The sequence below is a fragment of the Ailuropoda melanoleuca genome, chromosome 10, assembly GCF_002007445.2.
Source record: "Ailuropoda melanoleuca isolate Jingjing chromosome 10, ASM200744v2, whole genome shotgun sequence".
NCBI lineage: Eukaryota > Metazoa > Chordata > Mammalia > Carnivora > Ursidae > Ailuropoda > Ailuropoda melanoleuca.
Genome location: NC_048227.1, coordinates 77,925,702 through 77,944,427, shown reverse-complemented (window position 1 = coordinate 77,944,427; position 18,726 = coordinate 77,925,702). Strand labels below are relative to the sequence as shown.

Below are 18,726 nucleotides of genomic sequence, written 5' to 3'. Positions count from 1 at the left end.
CTAATTTTACAGGGTCCCTGGGGGACAATCCAGGAGGGCAGAAGGAAAAACACATTTCCTCCCCTACAGGGACAGTGGAAAGGGTTAAGAGAGTGGTGTGAAGGGAGAGGATGTGTGGGGGACCTGTGCCTAGAGGAGCCTGCACACAGAAGCAGGGCATGCAACAGAGGCTCTGAAGGTCCTCAGTGGTGCAGGGCTGTGATTCAGACATCCTGATTGGGGAGAAAAGCTGATCTTTGCTTATTCTTTAATGAAGTGTGGTGAAGGTGTTCTGATGTTTTTGAAGACAGCCTAACCCAGGCCATGAAGGGGAAGGATGCCCACCTGCCTGTGGTGGTGAGAAGTCCAAGACTTCTAATATCTTCTGTTATAGAAAATATTATATTTCTTCTGTGATAGAGCAGTCTAGAAAGGCCCAAAGATACCAACAACCAAACAGATTCCCCACAAGGAGCAGAAAACACAGGGGCATATGCTCCCCATCTTTTGGGGGAAATGACAGTCAACATAAGAGAAAGCGTAATGTTCAAATAAACATCCTAAAAACCTTTCACTTTTCCTTATATGAGATAAATACACTTGGAATCTTTTATCATGCTAACCAAGGGCACTTTCCTCATTAAAAAAAAAAAAAAGATTTGCAAGAACTATTGTAATTTTAGCAGGCTAAATTTTTAGCAATCTCTCAATCTAATACACGTCTTAAAATTATATTTTGCTGAAATAAATGAATGAAATCACATATTCATTTCTACACAAAAAGCTTTGCAGTGCAATTTCATCATTGTAAGATGTGGAGAAATGCCATATAAATGCCTAATTTTCAATATCTTCTTAGCTCTATGAGCTACCATGTACTTTTAAGAAAGGAGAAAGTAGGTGCTGTTTTATTCTGGAAAAACAGAATCTCTCAAGGTCAAGGTAGGAAGCTGACACACAGAGTTCTGATGCCACACACCTTACTAACTTCCTCAAGCAGCTATCCCATAAACCTACATGGACATGGTGTGCAAAGATGGGCTTGGTCTCTTTGGCCCACTAGGCACCTACCAGAAAAAACAGCACATCTGGATGCATAATTCAAGTACTGATGGTAAAAGCACATATATTCAGACTATTAGTCCAAAATGTAGAATAATTTTCTTCAATTTTACACATTAGAAATTCTAAATTATTCTTTATCCCGCAATTCTTCAGCAACGAATTCGAATATTAGGGCCTAAAATTCAGTTCTTTTGTCATAACAACTATATAACATTTTAAGAATTTGTTTCTTTTTACTTATAAATTTTAAAACTCTATGGAAATTAGGTAAATCAGACTATTCACGAATTATAATTTTCAACAACTTCACAAGTTAGTTTTACTTCATTGTATGTACTTAAAATTCTTTATCAATGCTTTAATAATTAAATTTATTTTCTTTAAAAATTCTGCTCTCCATTAAGTCAAACTAGCTCTGCCTCCATTATTTTGAACAATAAGATTTTAATATTCCTGGATCGGCATATACACACACATGGTTTATTACAGTTTTAAGAAATGTAGTTCCCTGGTCAATTCCAAAAGTAGGAATATATTATTTGAATAAGTAGTTTATAAAATGTGACACAAAGACAAATTATATTATTTACTGATACTGTTGGACTAAACTAATCCTGAGGCATTCTTGTCAAAATAAATCTAATGAAGTGAAATGTTGACAAAAATTCTCTGTATTGAACATTCTATCTGAACACTATATATGGAGTATTAGCTCATTTACTGACTAAACTTCAATGAAAATATTCCTTACATATATTTAAATATTTAGATNCTAATGAAGTGAAATGTTGACAAAAATTCTCTGTATTGAACATTCTATCTGAACACTATATATGGAGTATTATCTCATTTACTGACTAAACTTCAATGAAAATATTTCTTACATATATTTAAATATTTAGATTTATTAAAGTAGATAAAACTATAATCAAAAGCAACAGTACAAAATACACATAAAAGATTAAAAGCAAGCATAACAAACAGTGATAATATGAGGACAGAATGCTATTCTCCCTCTATTTTCCATTTTTGTAATGTTTTGTTTAAATTTTGGAAAAGTATATATATTTTTAAGCAACAGTCTCTGTATCAAGAAAAGAATTACAAGGGCAGTGGCCTTTCTTAAAATGACAAATCAACACCCTTGGGCTCATAGTCATACTAAAGCTGGCAAGATTTCACATTCCTCAGCACACAATGGATCTTTCATCAATACTGGAAACCGCCTTTGTGAGAATATTTGCTAAGAATGGATGGAATTCTCAATGTTGCAAGCACCCATTGAATTATTTAAAAGAACAATGAATGAATGACCAATTAGAAATGTTTCTTGAGATCAGGGATATTTATATTCCAAAAGAAAAAACCTAAATCCAGCATTTTCTCCAGAGCAGTTAGGAAGAACAGATTAAGTTTGTTAACTATGGGCACTGGTTCCCAAATGCTTTGCTATCAAAACTGTTAGAGTTGCCTTTTTCTTGACCAACTAATAATTTTAAGGCCTTCTTGACTCATAAATATTGTTTGCATGTTTGTTGATATGTACTTTGCTCCACAAAAGAAAACTTAACCAACAATGAAATGAAACTTGATCCTCAATGTCTCCCTAAACCCAAAAAGAGAAACACTTTTTTTTTTTGTTTTTCTGGTTTTTTAAAATTATTTATTTATTTAAGTAAGCTCTGTGTCCAACATCGGGCTCGAATGCATGACCCCGAGATCAAGAGTCACATGCTCTTCAGACTGTGCTAGCCAGGCACCTGAGGAGATGTACCTCTGAATGGGTAACTATAAAACTACATAAAGACAATATAATATTAAGTAAAAAAAAAAAAGTCTCAAAAATTCATATACATGATAAGTTTAAAAGCACTTAAAGATACATATACTTTGGGAGAATGTAAGGAAATAATAAACACTGACTTCAGGATGACGGTTAGCTTAAATGAAGGATGGCCATGGGATGGATTCATGCAAAGGATAATAGAGTTAAGATTATTACCAGTGTCCTAGCTTTTGTTTCGTGGATTCTGTTTTGTGTTTTTTGTTTGGTGGCGGATTCCCAGATGATTATGATACCATTTTAAAACAGAGATGGATGGATGGCCAATAGATGATAGATGAGGTAAAATAAGCATGAATGAATGACGAGTGTGTTATGAACCAAAAATNAAGGAAATAATAAACACTGACTTCAGGATGACGGTTAGCTTAAATGAAGGATGGCCATGGGATGGATTCATGCAAAGGATAATAGAGTTAAGATTATTACCAGTGTCCTAGCTTTTGTTTCGTGGATTCTGTTTTGTGTTTTTTGTTTGGTGGCGGATTCCCAGATGATTATGATACCATTTTAAAACAGAGATGGATGGATGGCCAATAGATGATAGATGAGGTAAAATAAGCATGAATGAATGACGAGTGTGTTATGAACCAAAAATCCCTAAACCTGAAATAAAATGACATGAAATGATCCAACATATGAACATAAAAATTCTTTACAGCATGTAGACTAACCCAAACTGCAATCTCTGGATCCACTCAAAAGTCATTCAGCCAGATTTTGTACTTTTCTTCTTCCACTTCACTGAACACTTCCAATTATGCTGCACAAAGTAACCTGTGAGACCTTCTGACGTCACCAGTGGACCTTCTGCTGAGAGAATAGTAAGGGGGGGAGTAGCACAGAGGAAAATGCTGCTGTCTCACCCACGGACTCTCTGGAATGGGGCTGACAATGCCCACAAGCCTCTGAATAGGCAATTGGTGATTTTTATCCATATTGTCAATACTTACTAAATGCCAAGTATATATCAAATGTCATGAAAAGCACTAGAATCCTTCAGATTTAGGATTAGGACAGTCCTAGCAGATACTTAAGTTCAGCCCATCACATTCCAGACAGCCCAGAATCAACATATCCTCAGGTCAAAGAATTGAGATAGTGCAGTAACAGTGGAAAACAGTATGGAGGTTCCTCAAAAAATTAAAAATAGAAATACCATATGATCCAATAATTCCATTACTGAGTATTTACCCAAAACCAAAAATGCTAATTTCAAAAAGACATATGCACCGTTATGTTTACTACAGCATAATTTACAATAGCCCAAGTATGGAAGCAACCCAAGTGTCCATCAATAGACAAATGGATAAGGAAGATGTGGTATATATACAACAGAATATTCCACAACCATAAAAAAGGATGAGATCATGCCATTTGAAACAACATGGATAGACTATAGGGTATTACGCTAAGTGAAATAAGTCAGACAGAGAAGGACAAATACCATATGATTCTACTCATAAGTGGAATCTTAAAAACAAAATAAAACAAATGAATAAATAAACAAAAAGCAGAATCAGACCTATGAATACAGAGACCAAAATGATGGCTGCAGTAAGGAACAGTGGTGGGGGGTTGGGCAAAATGGGTGAAGGGGAGTGGGAGATACAGGCTTCCAGTTATGGGATGAATAAGTCATGAGAGGGGTGCATGGGTGGCTCAGTCAGTTAAGTGACTGACTCTTGGTTTCAGCTCAGGGCATGATCTCATGGGTCATGAGATCGAGCCCCGCATCAGGTTCCCTGCTCAGCAGAGTCTGCTTGAGATTCTTTCCCTCCGCCCCTCCCCCCAACTGCATGCTCTCTCTCTGTGCTCGCTTGCTCTCTCTCTCTCTCTCTCCCAGTCTTTCTCTAAAGTGGATAAATAAATCTTAAAAAAAAAAAAAGTCATGGGAATAAAAGTTACCACATAAAGAATGCAGTCAGTGATACTGTAATACTGATGTATTGGGTAAGATGGGAGCTACACTTGTGAACACAGCATAATGTATAAACTTGTCAAATCACTATGTTGTACACCTGAAACTAATGGAACACTGATGTCAACCATACTCAAAAAAAAAAAAAACAAAATCAAGATAACTTTCAGGTATTTTCTTTGGCTGCTTACCTATACACACAGACGCTGAAGCAGCTCATTTATAAAGCAAGGTTGTAATGCTCCCCAAAGTGAAAAGATTTCAAATGTCTATTACAAGAATTGGGGATGGGGAAGAGATTATTTCTTCCACAGATGAGATTTCACATGGGTGTGCTGCTGTTTGTTTTACCTGCTATCTCCAAAAGTGAGTTCATGTGCTCTCCTTCTGCCAGCTTCACAAATCCAACCTGATTTCCAAAAGTGTCAATCCCTTGAAAGGGCAGAATCAACGGTTTTCCTTGGAGGATTTCTTCTATGAATGGTTTTAATTCCAAAAGAGCACCAATACCACTGGTAAGAGATAATATAATTTTCAGTAACATATTAAGTAATAAAAGATATAAAACCAAACCAATTATCAGCTTCAGAAAGATAAATTTTGGGGGCGCCTGGGTGGCACAGCGGTTAAGCGTCGGCCTTCGGCTCAGGGCGTGGTCCCGGCGTTGTGGGATCGAGCCCCACATCAGGCTCCTCCGCTATGAGCCTGCTTCTTCCTCTCCCACTCCCCCTGCTTGTGTTCCCTCTCTCGCTGGCTGTCTCTATCTCTGTCGAATAAATAAATAAAATCTTTAAAAAAAAAAAAGAAAGATAAATTTTGATATTTGTTCTAATTAAAGCTCAAAAATAACTTAAAATCTAATCCATATGATTAAAATAAAACTAATATTAACTTTTTAAAATTTTTATTTATTTATTTTTATTATGTTCCATTAGCCAACATATAGCACATCATTTGTTTTCAAAGTAGTGTTCAAAGATTCATTAGTTGTGTATAACACCCAGTGCTCAACACCACACACGCCCTCCTTAACGCCCATCATCCAGTTACCCCATCACCCCAAACCCCCTCCCTTCTGTAACCCTCAGTTTGGTTCCCGAGTCCAGAGTCTCTCATGGTTTGTCTCCCTATCTAATTTTTAAACAAAAACTATGGAAGAAGTGAATTAAGTCTTTACTTAATTATTTATATTATATTAAAGACATGAAAGAAAACACTATTTTATCGTTCACCAAGAAGTTTTCAATCAAGGAAACACTGCACAGGCAATTCAAAAAAATTACTGATACTATACTCCAAAAAACCTAATACCCCAAGAGCTTATATTAGATTATGTGGAAGGATTATGTGGATTCTTATTAAAAGTACTAATACAGTATTTACCATTTGCAAAGTGCTCTACTAAAACTTAATATTCATTATCTCTTAAACTATAATAGCCTCCGTAATAAGGTAATACTGTAACGGGATTTAACAAAATACAAGCTTATATTTGCCAACTACAACCACATAAGTTTATTTCTGTTTAACCTATGTGATTATAGGACTACTCTGTGTTTCAAATGCTTTATTTTTCTTCATAATAACGAATGTTTACTATATGATGAATTTAAACATTATCAGGTTTGGAATATTTTGAAAATTAGGATAAACTATTTCCATCTTTAAGAGAATTCTGGTGTAGGTACGTTACCAGAAAAAATTAAAATTTCACTAGAGGGCAGCAATTACTCCAAAAAGAAATAGGTATATTCTTAGATAACGTAGAGGGCTTTAAAACACCCTTCTGTTGAAACATCCTTAATTTAAACTGTCTTGATCAATGTGATTTCTTCACCAGTAATTATATGTCAAATGTGTGAAAAGAAATTTAGGTATTTTTCTAGCTCTTTCAATTTCTAAATTAGTTTTCATGTAAAGTTTGTAGCTGATTTTATCTACAACTTCATACTGAGTTTCCATTCTCATCTATGCCATAACAAAATGCCCAAAACTTCAAAATACCTTTGGAAAGATGAACATGTCTCATTGTACCTCCAAATCTGCATCCTAAATCCAAGCTTTCCTGATTGTATTTATGTTCGTCCAAAAAGACACAGTGCACATACCTCTACTGGGAGTTAGGGTATATGAAAGTAGAATGGCCACTTCTGGCTCATCGTTCGTAAACTGGGGAATTTAAGATACTCCTTTTCATTGTAGCTATATACTAAAGCAGGCCATGCTAAAGGTTAGGGCTTTTTACAGACAGTGAATTCTATATGCCATTTTTCATTAAAGAAATATAGATGATCTAAACTCAGTCCACTCAGTTTTTTTCAGTTCTCTAGGAGCATAAACCAATAAATAAGTCCCAGTGAGATGTCATTGATCACAGAGTAAGAAAGTCATAGTGTTTACTGGTAAGTAGCACTAACTTTCAAATTCTTTTAAGTAGAATATCTTTTCAAGAGTGATTTATGGAAAAGACTTCCTTATGGCAAAATGAGTAAAAGTATACGCATACAGGAAACAGAACTCTGAAACTAGAGTGCAAACCCAAAGGTGTATTTGAAATTAAGGCAGGGCCGCCATCTTTTCAACTCAGCAGCTGGGTTTGGCCTCACAAATTTCTATGCCTTTCTTCTACGTTGTGAGGGCAAAGGACCAGAGGTGATATCTGAAGAAATTCATGTTTTTGTTTTTGTTTTTTTTTTTAATGTTTTTAGGTAATCTCTACACCCACCACGGGGCTTAAACTCACAACCCTGAGATCAACAGTCGCATGCTCTACTGACTGGCCAGCCAGGCACCCTAAAGAAATTCATGATTTAAAAAAAATGCTTCTGCGTACTCCATACCCAACCCATTGGTCAATATATCATTAAACACCTAAATAATGATACTAGATTTTGAAAAGTAAGAACATAGAACAAGGAACTGATATTACAGATGTCAGCATATTATATAGCGTAGGATGAAAGGTAAAATTAAAAGATTAGAGACTTAGAAAATCCTTCATTTGAATAATGTTTTACCAGAAAATCCAACTGGTTTCTCTCTCACTATATAGCTACCCAAAGTGAAGTCATATCTTGATTCTGTTCCTCATTTAAAAGCTAACACTGCTAGGGCACCTGGGTGGCTCAGTCCATTAAGCGTCTGACTCTTGATTTCAGCTCAGGTCACGATCTCAGGGTCCTGAGATCAAGCCCCACGTTGGGCTTCCCGCTCAGTAGGGAGTCTGCTGGAGGATTCTCCCTCTCCCTCTGCCCCTCCCTCCACTCGTATGCTCTCTCTCTCTCAAATAAATAAATAAATCTTTTTTAAAAACAAAATAAAATAAAAAATAAAAGTTAACACTGCCACAGATACTTCGCTGGCTTCCCAAACTAGTAGGCAATCTTTACTCCTTTGAAATTCCATTAATACTTTATATCTTATGAAACATACCAGTTTTTACATTTTTCTATTATAGTTATTTGAGTTCATATCATTATCTAGTCAACTTAATCGTATAATCCATGAGCAGGGGCGCCTGGGTGGCACAGCGGTTAGGCGTCTGCCTTCGGCTCAGGGCGTGATCCTGGCGTTACGGGATCGAGCCCCACATCAGGCTCCTCCGCTATGAGCCTGCTTCTTCCTCTCCCACTCCCCCTGCTTGTGTTCCCTCTCTCGCTGGCTGTCTCTATCTCTGTCGAATAAATAAATAAAACCTTTAAAAAAAACATAAATAATCCATGAGCCGAAGAGCCATTCCTGATTCATCTTCATTTTCCCCAAAGCACTTAGTTCAGTATCTTGCACATGACTGATAATTAATGCTGGTTGAGTTGCAAAACACTATCTTGTCTGTATAGCAAACCTCATTTATTTCTTAGATTTTTCATTATAACTTTGTCAAGAATTACTAAACTGCAAATATCTGGTCATCATTTTCTAGTGGAGAGGATACCCCCAGGATCATAAAGTTGCATAAGGATGCCACTTCAGACACAAAGTTGACTTGCTAAACATTTTGTTTTTTCATGAAACTAAAAGTATTTGCAAAAAGCTCTAGTAAAACACAGGCCTGAACGATGCAGTGTCACCATGCTCTCTGTAATTCTTCAATGTGTGATGCCATGCCTTAGGGCAAATGCTGCTGCCTAATTCAGGATTGTCCCATGCAATGCAGATAGCTTAGCAACCCTCATTCCTATCAAATGTCCACAGCACTCCTCAGTAATTGTGGCAACCAAAAATACACCCCCCCTCAAAGAGTCCTAAGTCTCCTGGAGAAGGCAGTCCTACCTCCACTGAGAAATGTAAGCAGTACCATACACTGGAGGCATACCTGCCCCCTCACCCCAACCCCACTGCACACCACGTGTTCATCAGTAGAGGCCACAGAGGCTTCCAATAGGAGGCCATTCATACCTGTGCAGACTGATCTTTCCCTCCTCTCATGCCCTTGTGTTCATCCTCTCCTTCCTGTCTCCACCCCACCCCTTCTCTTTGCGCTTCCCCATCTTTCATACACACACACCCCATGAAGTAATAGAGAACTGACTAGTTCTGGCCTCTCTGCTGACCAGTATTTGCTTAATTCCTAGGGCTCTTGTTTCCTCACATGTAGAAGAGAGATGGAATTTCTGTGCTGCCTCCCAACACCATTAAAAGAATAAAAGGAAATAATATTTGTATGGGGGATGGAAGCTGAGAGCAGAGGCTGACAAAGGCATGCCGTATGCCATGGCCAAGACCCATTTCTGATGACAGAGAGACACCTAAACTTACTGATCGATGGTGACTCAATCTTTTCTGATTTAAAAAAGTCTCTGATCAAAACCTTCCTGTATATGTCTTTTGATGAACAGACTACATACCTAACAGGTATGTTCCTAGGAATGGGATCACCAGGGTTTAGAACATGATATGTGCAAATTTACAGATATTTTGAAATAGCTTCCCAGTATGGCTGTACCAGTGACACTGTCACCAGCAGTGTATGAGCATTCCAGTTGGTCCACACAGTGACGTTTTGATGTATTGCTCACAGAACTACAGAGCGGTATCTCCCAGTTTATTTTCAAAATTTTGTAATTTTTAATAAAATTTGTCTCATGGTATTCAGAAAATAAATAAATAAATAAATATAAATAAATAAATAAAAAAGTCTCTTTGGGGTGTAATTATTCAGTTAATTCAAACCTCCTTTCAGGAGTTTGTCCCTTCCCTCTCTCCTCCTTCCCAAGGAATCCAGCACACCCTTCTAGGAGGACTGAGGACGACCTCTGGACTGCTTGCTGTTTGAGTCCTCAGAGATTCCCATTTCGGGGGGACGGGTGTGGTCATATCCCTGGGTGCCCTATGTCAGGGGCTTTGTACTTTGTACTGAAGCACGAGAGCTCTGCCAGAGTCTCTGATCAACAAACACGGATGTTCAGCAGCGTCCTCATCCCTTACCCAGCTCCTTCTGATGCACCAATTCCTCCTCAGTTGAACTTCCACATCCAACCACCAGGGCACAAGAAACTTCTGCACCTATCTTTACGTCTTGATAGGCAATGGGGAATTGAAGGAACTACCTCAGGTCCGTCGTCTGTTAGAAATCTTCCTCAACTCGACTCTACCATCTATGTGACAACACATTCTTCCAGCATTAGTTGAACAGGAACTTCTCCAAAGAGCTTGAGTTTTCCCCAGCTACACACTGAGAACCCCAAACCAATGCGAATATCTCTATCATTCCTAATTCTCTGCTCCAGCACTGCTGGGGGCCAGGGTTGGAAAGAACATTCAACCCCAACAGGGGAGCAAGAACATTGTGTCTGGCTTCATGCCTCGCGGATTCCACCCCACACTGGAAGGGCTCCATACTCGGTCCCATCCTGGACAATAAGACTCAGAGCAGCCACCACCTACAACCCTCCTCAAAGTTGTCTGTGCTTTCACTGACCACACTGAAGTTCTTTTGAATATCTTGCTGGTTCAGTGTCTCCTACTTGCCACCCCTTGCACCAGCTTACCAAGAGAAAAGACTGAGGTCCTCCAAGAAAGAAAGAATTCTGCCTCCAAACTGCCTTTGGACTTGAGACTACATCAACTCTTCCCTGGGTCTTTAGCCTGCCCTGCAAGTTTTGGACTCGCCAGCCTCCACAGTCATATGAGCTAACTCCTTAAAACAAATTCTGTACGTAACTATAGATACAGATATGTTGAGATGTCAACACATCTAGATATCCATACAGATATATATCCTGTTGGTTCTGTGTCTCTGGAGATCTCTGACTAATTCACCATTCTAACACACACAGGGCACTACTCTTCTCTCAGTCTTTCACCTTCTCCTTGTTACATCTTCTTTGGCTTCTTTTCCTTTAATAGCATAGGACTATTTATTTTGTCTTCTGACTGTCAAAGTGAACAGTGAAAGTGAGTCAAGTAAAAAATCTTCTAGGTCTCTCTGCAATTGCAGGGTGCCCAAGATCTGCTTTTGGGGAGATCAGGTTGGAAGACATCAGAAGACCAATCTCTAGAGACATGAGTGTCTACTGTTTAAAAGACATAACTACAAGAATCATAATTTGTCTTCATATTTTGAGGTACTAGCTCATCGTTTTCTCCCTTTTCCTCACCCTCTTCCCAATTCAAGCCTTGTTCTTCATTCCCTCAGGAAACTACATGTCAGGGTAGAAAACAGAAGTAACCTGCAATACATTCTGACTCTGGTTTTCCAAAGAGCTGAAGCTTAAGAGCTTAATCCAGAGAGCTATATAGAAGGTAACATGGAAAGGAGCAATCATCCGCACAGACGGAGTATCCCAGAGACTTGGGGGGAAGACCAAGGTTTCTCCACTCCAGGCTGGAAGCAGCAGCCAATGACTTAGACTCAACCTTTATGGCACAACTCTAGAATCAGGAGTCGGTAGTATATAGGTACTCTATGATTGAGTAAGGTAAAACTGTAATTGTCTACTGACCTAAGGGAATACCTAATAACACCAGCTGCCTGCTGTGTGCCGGGCCCTGTACCAGGAGCTCTTACATGTACTGGTAATATTATTTAAGTGCCATTTACTTAAAAAGTGGACAATTTGCCCAAAATCAGGCAGCTATTCAGAGATGGTTGTGCCATGGTTCCAGAATCTTTACCAAGAATCCTAACCTAAATGGCCAGCCTCCGGAGTGCTTACATGATTAACATGGGCAAAACAACTGCATAACCAAGGGCTACTATTTGATAACAATAACAGAGTTTAAAAGTCTAGATTAGGAGGAATATTTGTTTTGCTAATTCTGTACATTGACCATTAACTGCAATAACTTATAACAAAGAATGGTTCCTTAGAATTTCAATGCCTCTGGATTCTGCTATGCTTACTCATATTAAAGTAGTAATTTGGAAAATGATATTCAAGGAAGACATATTACTCACATGTTTACTTCATCTTCATTTAATAATTGCATCACTAGCAGGGTAATATGAAAGGAGCCATCACTGGTCATTGCTTTGGCTAGTTGCTTATCTTGTTGTATTATTGCATTTTGCAGAATCTTAATTCCTCTTGTAATCTAATCACACACACACACACACACATATACACACAAAACAGAGATTAGGTAAGCAAAATTTCCTTATGGCAACATGTAAATCAAGAAGAAAAATAAGCAACAACCAAAATGAGAACTATGTCAAGATTCTTCAACCAAGCAGTGCTTAATTACCTATTTGTTCTCAAATATCCTGGATAAAATGACTTGGGAAGCTTAATATGATGTATGAGTTTTAAAAAATCATACAATCTTTATCTATCTTAAAAACATCAAGCCTAGCCTAGGGGCGCCTGGGTGGCGCAGTTGGTTAAGCATCCAACTCTTGATTTCGGCTCAGGTTGTGATGTCAGAGTCAGAACCCCTCATTGGGTTCCATGCTTAACATGTGGTCTGCTTGAGATTCTCTCTCCCTCTTCCTCTGCCCCTCCCAGTCATGCATGCATGCTCTCTCTCTCTCTCTAAAATGAATAAATCTTTAAAAAAAAATCAAGCCTAATACCCTTATATTACAAATTGGTTCACTGTTTGAACCCACTGGTTGACAACCTCTCAGTCCATGCATCTTTTCAGAAACTCGTCCTTGAAATATGCAGTATGACTCATGATAATTACGATCTTTCCTAAAATTAAAAAAAAAAAAGTTTTATTCTTGCCACAGAAAGGTCAAACCAGCAGACAACATTCCATTCCTGTTGGAAGTATTATTTATTTGTCCCCAAGTGAATGTGTCTGAGAACCCATTCTTCATGGCCTTTAAAATTTTTTAGGACAGCAATAATCTCAACAAGGAATGACTATTGTCATTTTCCCAGATGTGTGAGGAGGGGCACAACCATAGAAAGAGAGTTGCAAAGAAGTCCAAATGCATATGTTAGAAAAACGATTACAGGGGCGCCTGGGTGGCACAGCGGTTAAGCGTCTGCCTTCAGCTCAGGGCATGGCNGTGTCTGAGAACCCATTCTTCATGGCCTTTAAAATTTTTTAGGACAGCAATAATCTCAACAGGAGTGACTATTGTCATTTTCCCAGATGTGTGAGGAGGGGCACAACCATAGAAAGAGAGTTGCAAAGAAGTCCAAATGCATATGTTAGAAAAACGATTACAGTCTGCATGGAGGTGAGTGCCCTGGTCTCTCATCAGACTGTCCCCCTCTCAGTCCCTGCTCTGAAACAAGCAGGGGGAACGATGCTCTTCCCTCTTCCACTTCCAGCTAGGTCCAATTCCCGTCAACTTCTCCATGTGAAGTTGGAAAATGGTTTGAATGTGAAACAGCAAACTGAGCAATACTGAGAGAAAAGAGGGCACATAGAAGCTCTGAAGCAGCAGAATTCGTCAGAGAGAAAAGGGGAAGGAGGGGGGCTGGCAACAGAAGCAGAACCCATTAAAAAACAGCAGAGATAAGAAAAAATGGAATCATGAGCACAGCAGACTGTTCTGATATGAGAGTAGCTGTTTTATCCTGAACAATGTTCCCATTATCTGCAGAATGTGACTGGACAAATCAGGAGACGCCGTCCCGGGGTCTGACTTCCCATGTATCTTTACAGTAAATCCGCATCACCCAAAATAATCTCAGCATTTCTCTCCTCCTTGCCATCCGGAAGACAGTGACAGAGGAAATGTGCTTTCCTGGGAGGAAGTTATGCAGTAACACCTAACATACTATTTTCCAAGGCAAGATGTCACTTCTATGGAACCTAGCAAAAGAATACTGATGGCCTGATAAACAAAGCGCTCCTGACGTAATAGTACACAAAGATCAGACAGAAACCTTCCTCTACTCTCTATCAATAAAACTAAATTGTTAATGACTCAAGGACAACGTTCATTTCTTCTAACCTACCCTCTCGCCATGGTGACTAGTAACAATAATAAAAACAATATTTTTTTTTAAAGATTTTATTTATTCATTCGACAGAGATAGAGACAGCCAGTGAGAGAGTGAACACAAGCAGAGGGAGTGGGAGAGGAAGAAGCAGGCTCATAGCAGAGGAGCCTGACATGGGGCGATCCCACAACGCCGGGATCACGCCCTGAGCCGAAGGCAGATGCTTAACCGCTGTGCCACCCAGGCGCCCCATAAAAACAATATTTAAAAGTATACCTGAAACTAATAGCACACTGTATGTTAACTATGCTAGAATTAAATTGAAGTAAAAGAAAGAAGAGAACTGGCATAAGGATACATCAGTAAATGTCAGTTCACATTATTCTGAAATGTGTTTTTCACCTAAAATGTATTAGACATTTTCCAAATCATTTTTTAATAGCCTAGGGTTCCAATATAATTATCTACTCCCTTACCTACAGAAATAAAGTTTTTTTCTCAAAAAAATAGTTTTTAATTAAGAAAACAAAACAAAAAAACAATATTTAAAGAACTATAGCAGTAACTAACCTCTACGGTGTGATCACTAGGTTCTAGGGACTAACGTGAGCTTTTTACACATACTAGTTCAGTGAAGCCTCTGAACACTGCTATGTGGTAGATATGGGTATTAACTCTATTAAAATAAACTGAAAAACAGAAGATTAAAAAAATTTCTTCAAAATCATATACCCAAAACAGCAAAGAAACTTAAGGATAAATTACAATATATGAGAAAAAATGCAACAGATAAAAGGAATTGGTTTATTTTCAAGAGGGGACAAATGAATATACATATTTATGTGTATATGAAATGGAATGTTACTCAGACATAAAAAGGGATGAGATCTTGCCATTTGCAAAATACACTGATGGATCTAGAGGGTATTATGCTAAGCGAGATAAGTCAGACAGAGAAAGATATATACCATAAGATTTCACTTATATGTGGAATCTAAAAAACAAAACAAACGAACAAAAACCAGAAACAGACCCACAGATACTGAAAACAAACTCATGGTTATGGGGAGGGGGATGGGCAAAATGGATGAAGGGGAGTGGGAAATACAGGCTCCCTGTTGTGGAATGAGTAAGTCAAGGGGATGAAAGGTACAGCAGAGTGAATATAGTCAATGGTATCATAATAGCATTGCATGGTGACAGATGGTAGCTACACTTGTGGGGAGCACAGCATAACATATAGACTTGTCAAATCACTATGTTGTACAACTGAAACAAATGTAACACTGTGTGTCAACTATACTACAGTTTAAAAAAAGTCATATCTCTAAACAATATAATTACATCTCCAAATCTTAGCCAGTACAAATGGTAATTCTGGTTTAACTGAACATGAGAACTCCGTTTTATAAACAGAGTGATGCAAATTGAGGGTGCTGGACTTGGCTCAGAGATTCTGGATTTTAACCCCATGTCTACCATAGGTGTGAATCCACCCAAGTCACCTAGTCTCACTGTGTCTTGGCTTCTTCAGTTGTAAAATAGGAATAATAGAATCTGCATTGCCAAACTTACGGTGTTGTGTTATAGCTCAAAGTAGATAAGCTACATGAAAATACTTTGTAAGCTCTACACCACTTGCCTAATATAAGGTATGGAACACTGCCAATATTAAAATCAGTGGTTCTCTACCCTATGCTGTTCTGCCTCCCAGGTACCATTTGGCAATGTTTGGAGATACTTATGTCATAACTGGGGACTTGCTACTTGTTTTTTGTTTGTTTGGTTGGTTCTTTTAAAGGTTTATTTACTTATTTGAGAGAGAGAGAGCACATGTGTGCGAGGAGGGGGAGAGGGAGAGCGAGAACTCTAAGCCGACTCCCCAGTGAGCACAGATTCCATAACAGGGCTCCATCCCAGGACCCCGAGATTATGACCTGAACCAAAAACGAGTCGGACTGACATTCAACCAACTGAGCCACCCTTGCTACTTGTACCTAGTGGGTAGAGTGCATTTCCATAAAAACACTCTCCATTTTGGGTTCAAATACAAATTATATGTAAATTCAGGATAATGATCAAACAATTGCATTCATTTGTGTATTCAGCATTTTAGTGCAATGTCCAGCATGGTAAAATAGTTTCAGACCATTCACATTTTTTAATTATCTAGTAGCTTGTTAATTGAAAATTAAAAACCATAAAATACTTTGAAGATTAATTCTCTAATGTCACACAGTACTTATGATGCAGGATTAATTTCAACCTATGAAAATTCTGAAGATAATCTAATCAAGTGATATATTTCCTTTTTTTTTTTAAGTTTTATTTATTTAAGTTATCTCTAGGCCCAACGTGGGGCTTGAACTCACAACCCTGAGATCAAGTCGGATGCTCCTCCAACTGAGCCAGACAGGTGCCCTAAATCAAGTGATATATTTCCAGCTATGCTTTGATGCTCCAGACTAATTTATATATTCCTTGATATCCTCTTAAGGGCTTTTTAAATGCTTTTTTACTCCTAATTACATTCTTAAAACATAAAAGAAAAATGGAAAAAACTTCAGAGTCTTCTTACATAGCCCACTTTAAAAAGTACCAATGTTATTAAAAGGCAAAGGAAACTAATTTTTACAGCCACTGATTAAATTCTATAAAGCCATTAAAGCTTATCTGTCACCCTAATCCCCAGCCATTGACAGCACTGCATAGGCACATTCTGAAAACCTAATACTATAGAGTCGTATTTAAACATGATATTGGAAGAAACTTTTAAAAATAAGAGCATCAAAATCTTAAATATTTCATTGAGTATTATCTCTCTGTGTTTAGAGAACAAGAACAAACATCCACCTGTTAAACCTCATCACTAAGCCATATTCCCCATGCCTAAAAATAATGCAGTAAGAAAATTCATTTTTATATCTTTTAAGCTTTCTAATTGGCTCAAGGCATATACGAGTGCAAAGAAAAAGCCTTGACGTTACAGTGCTTCTGCACAAGGAAGAGAAGTTACATTCCAGCACAGACTAGAATTTCTTTGATCCCATCTTTTGACATTATTTTCAGAATTTTTTGAAGCTATTAACTTACATTGTTCCTAAATTTGCTGCCTCATTAAGATTTACTAGAATTATCACTTCAATTTGCTATGTAACTTTTCTTCAATGCTGAGTACTTTCATTTTTCTTGCTAGTCTACAACCATGAAAAGAACTTGAAAAATTGATGACAGAGCAAAACTGGAGTAAAAGTAAAAAATCATTCTCAGAATTTTCCCAATCTACCAAGCGCTTAACAAACACACCATGATATCAAATAGTTTTACAATTACATTTCCCAGAAAATAACTGAATGCACAAATCTACTTTTATTATTTTTATAAGATTAGCAATTTTCACATTTCAAAATGATGAAATACGGAATTAAATGTTACACATGACTTTTAAAACCCCCAAAGAAAATCATATTTTTCCATTGGTATAAAGAAATCTTATTAAAAAATTAATACACTCCTGGGTTAAGATGGCGGAGGAGTAGGGGACACCTTTTTCAGCCGGTCCCCTGAGTTGAGCTGGATAGGTACCAGACCAGCAGGAAATATCCACGGAATCAGCCTGAGACGCAGGAAGATACATCTGGATCTCTACAAATGAACATCTCCAGCGCTGAGTATCGAGGTACGAAGCGGGGAGCCGTGAAACCGCGCACAGATATCGGAAGCTAAACAGAAGGGGGAGGGAGCCGCCGTGTCAGGGCGCCGGGAAGCGGTAGCCACCTNTTCTCTAATGTCACACAGTACTTATGATGCAGGATTAATTTCAACCTATGAAAATTCTGAAGATAATCTAATCAAGTGATATATTTCCTTTTTTTTTTTAAGTTTTATTTATTTAAGTTATCTCTAGGCCCAACGTGGGGCTTGAACTCACAACCCTGAGATCAAGTCGGATGCTCCTCCAACTGAGCCAGACAGGTGCCCTAAATCAAGTGATATATTTCCAGCTATGCTTTGATGCTCCAGACTAATTTATATATTCCTTGATATCCTCTTAAGGGCTTTTTAAATGCTTTTTTACTCCTAATTACATTCTTAAAACATAAAAGAAAAATGGAAAAAACTTCAGAGTCTTCTTACATAGCCCACTTTAAAAAGTACCAATGTTATTAAAAGGCAAAGGAAACTAATTTTTACAGCCACTGATTAAATTCTATAAAGCCATTAAAGCTTATCTGTCACCCTAATCCCCAGCCATTGACAGCACTGCACAGGCACATTCTGAAAACCTAATACTATAGAGTCGTATTTAAACATGATATTGGAAGAAACTTTTAAAAATAAGAGCATCAAAATCTTAAATATTTCATTGAGTATTATCTCTCTGTGTTTAGAGAACAAGAACAAACATCCACCTGTTAAACCTCATCACTAAGCCATATTCCCCATGCCTAAAAATAATGCAGTAAGAAAATTCATTTTTATATCTTTTAAGCTTTCTAATTGGCTCAAGGCATATACGAGTGCAAAGAAAAAGCCTTGACGTTACAGTGCTTCTGCACAAGGAAGAGAAG

The 18,726-nt window shown here is 37.9% G+C and overlaps 1 protein-coding gene across 4 annotated transcripts in view; it reads right to left on the bottom strand.

Moving 5' to 3' along the window:
- Nucleotides 1–18,726, bottom strand: part of AKAP7 (A-kinase anchoring protein 7) — a 150,788-nt gene that overhangs the window by 104,873 nt on the left and 27,189 nt on the right. For all 4 annotated transcript variants that reach the window (XM_034669153.1, XM_034669152.1, XM_034669154.1 and 1 more), the window contains exons 4-5: nucleotides 12,208–12,344; nucleotides 5,160–5,320 (exon numbers count right to left, since the gene is read on the bottom strand). In XM_034669153.1, coding sequence (XP_034525044.1) covers nucleotides 5,160–5,320; nucleotides 12,208–12,344 — 298 coding nt within the window. The remainder of the gene's footprint in view (nucleotides 1–5,159; nucleotides 5,321–12,207; nucleotides 12,345–18,726) is intronic.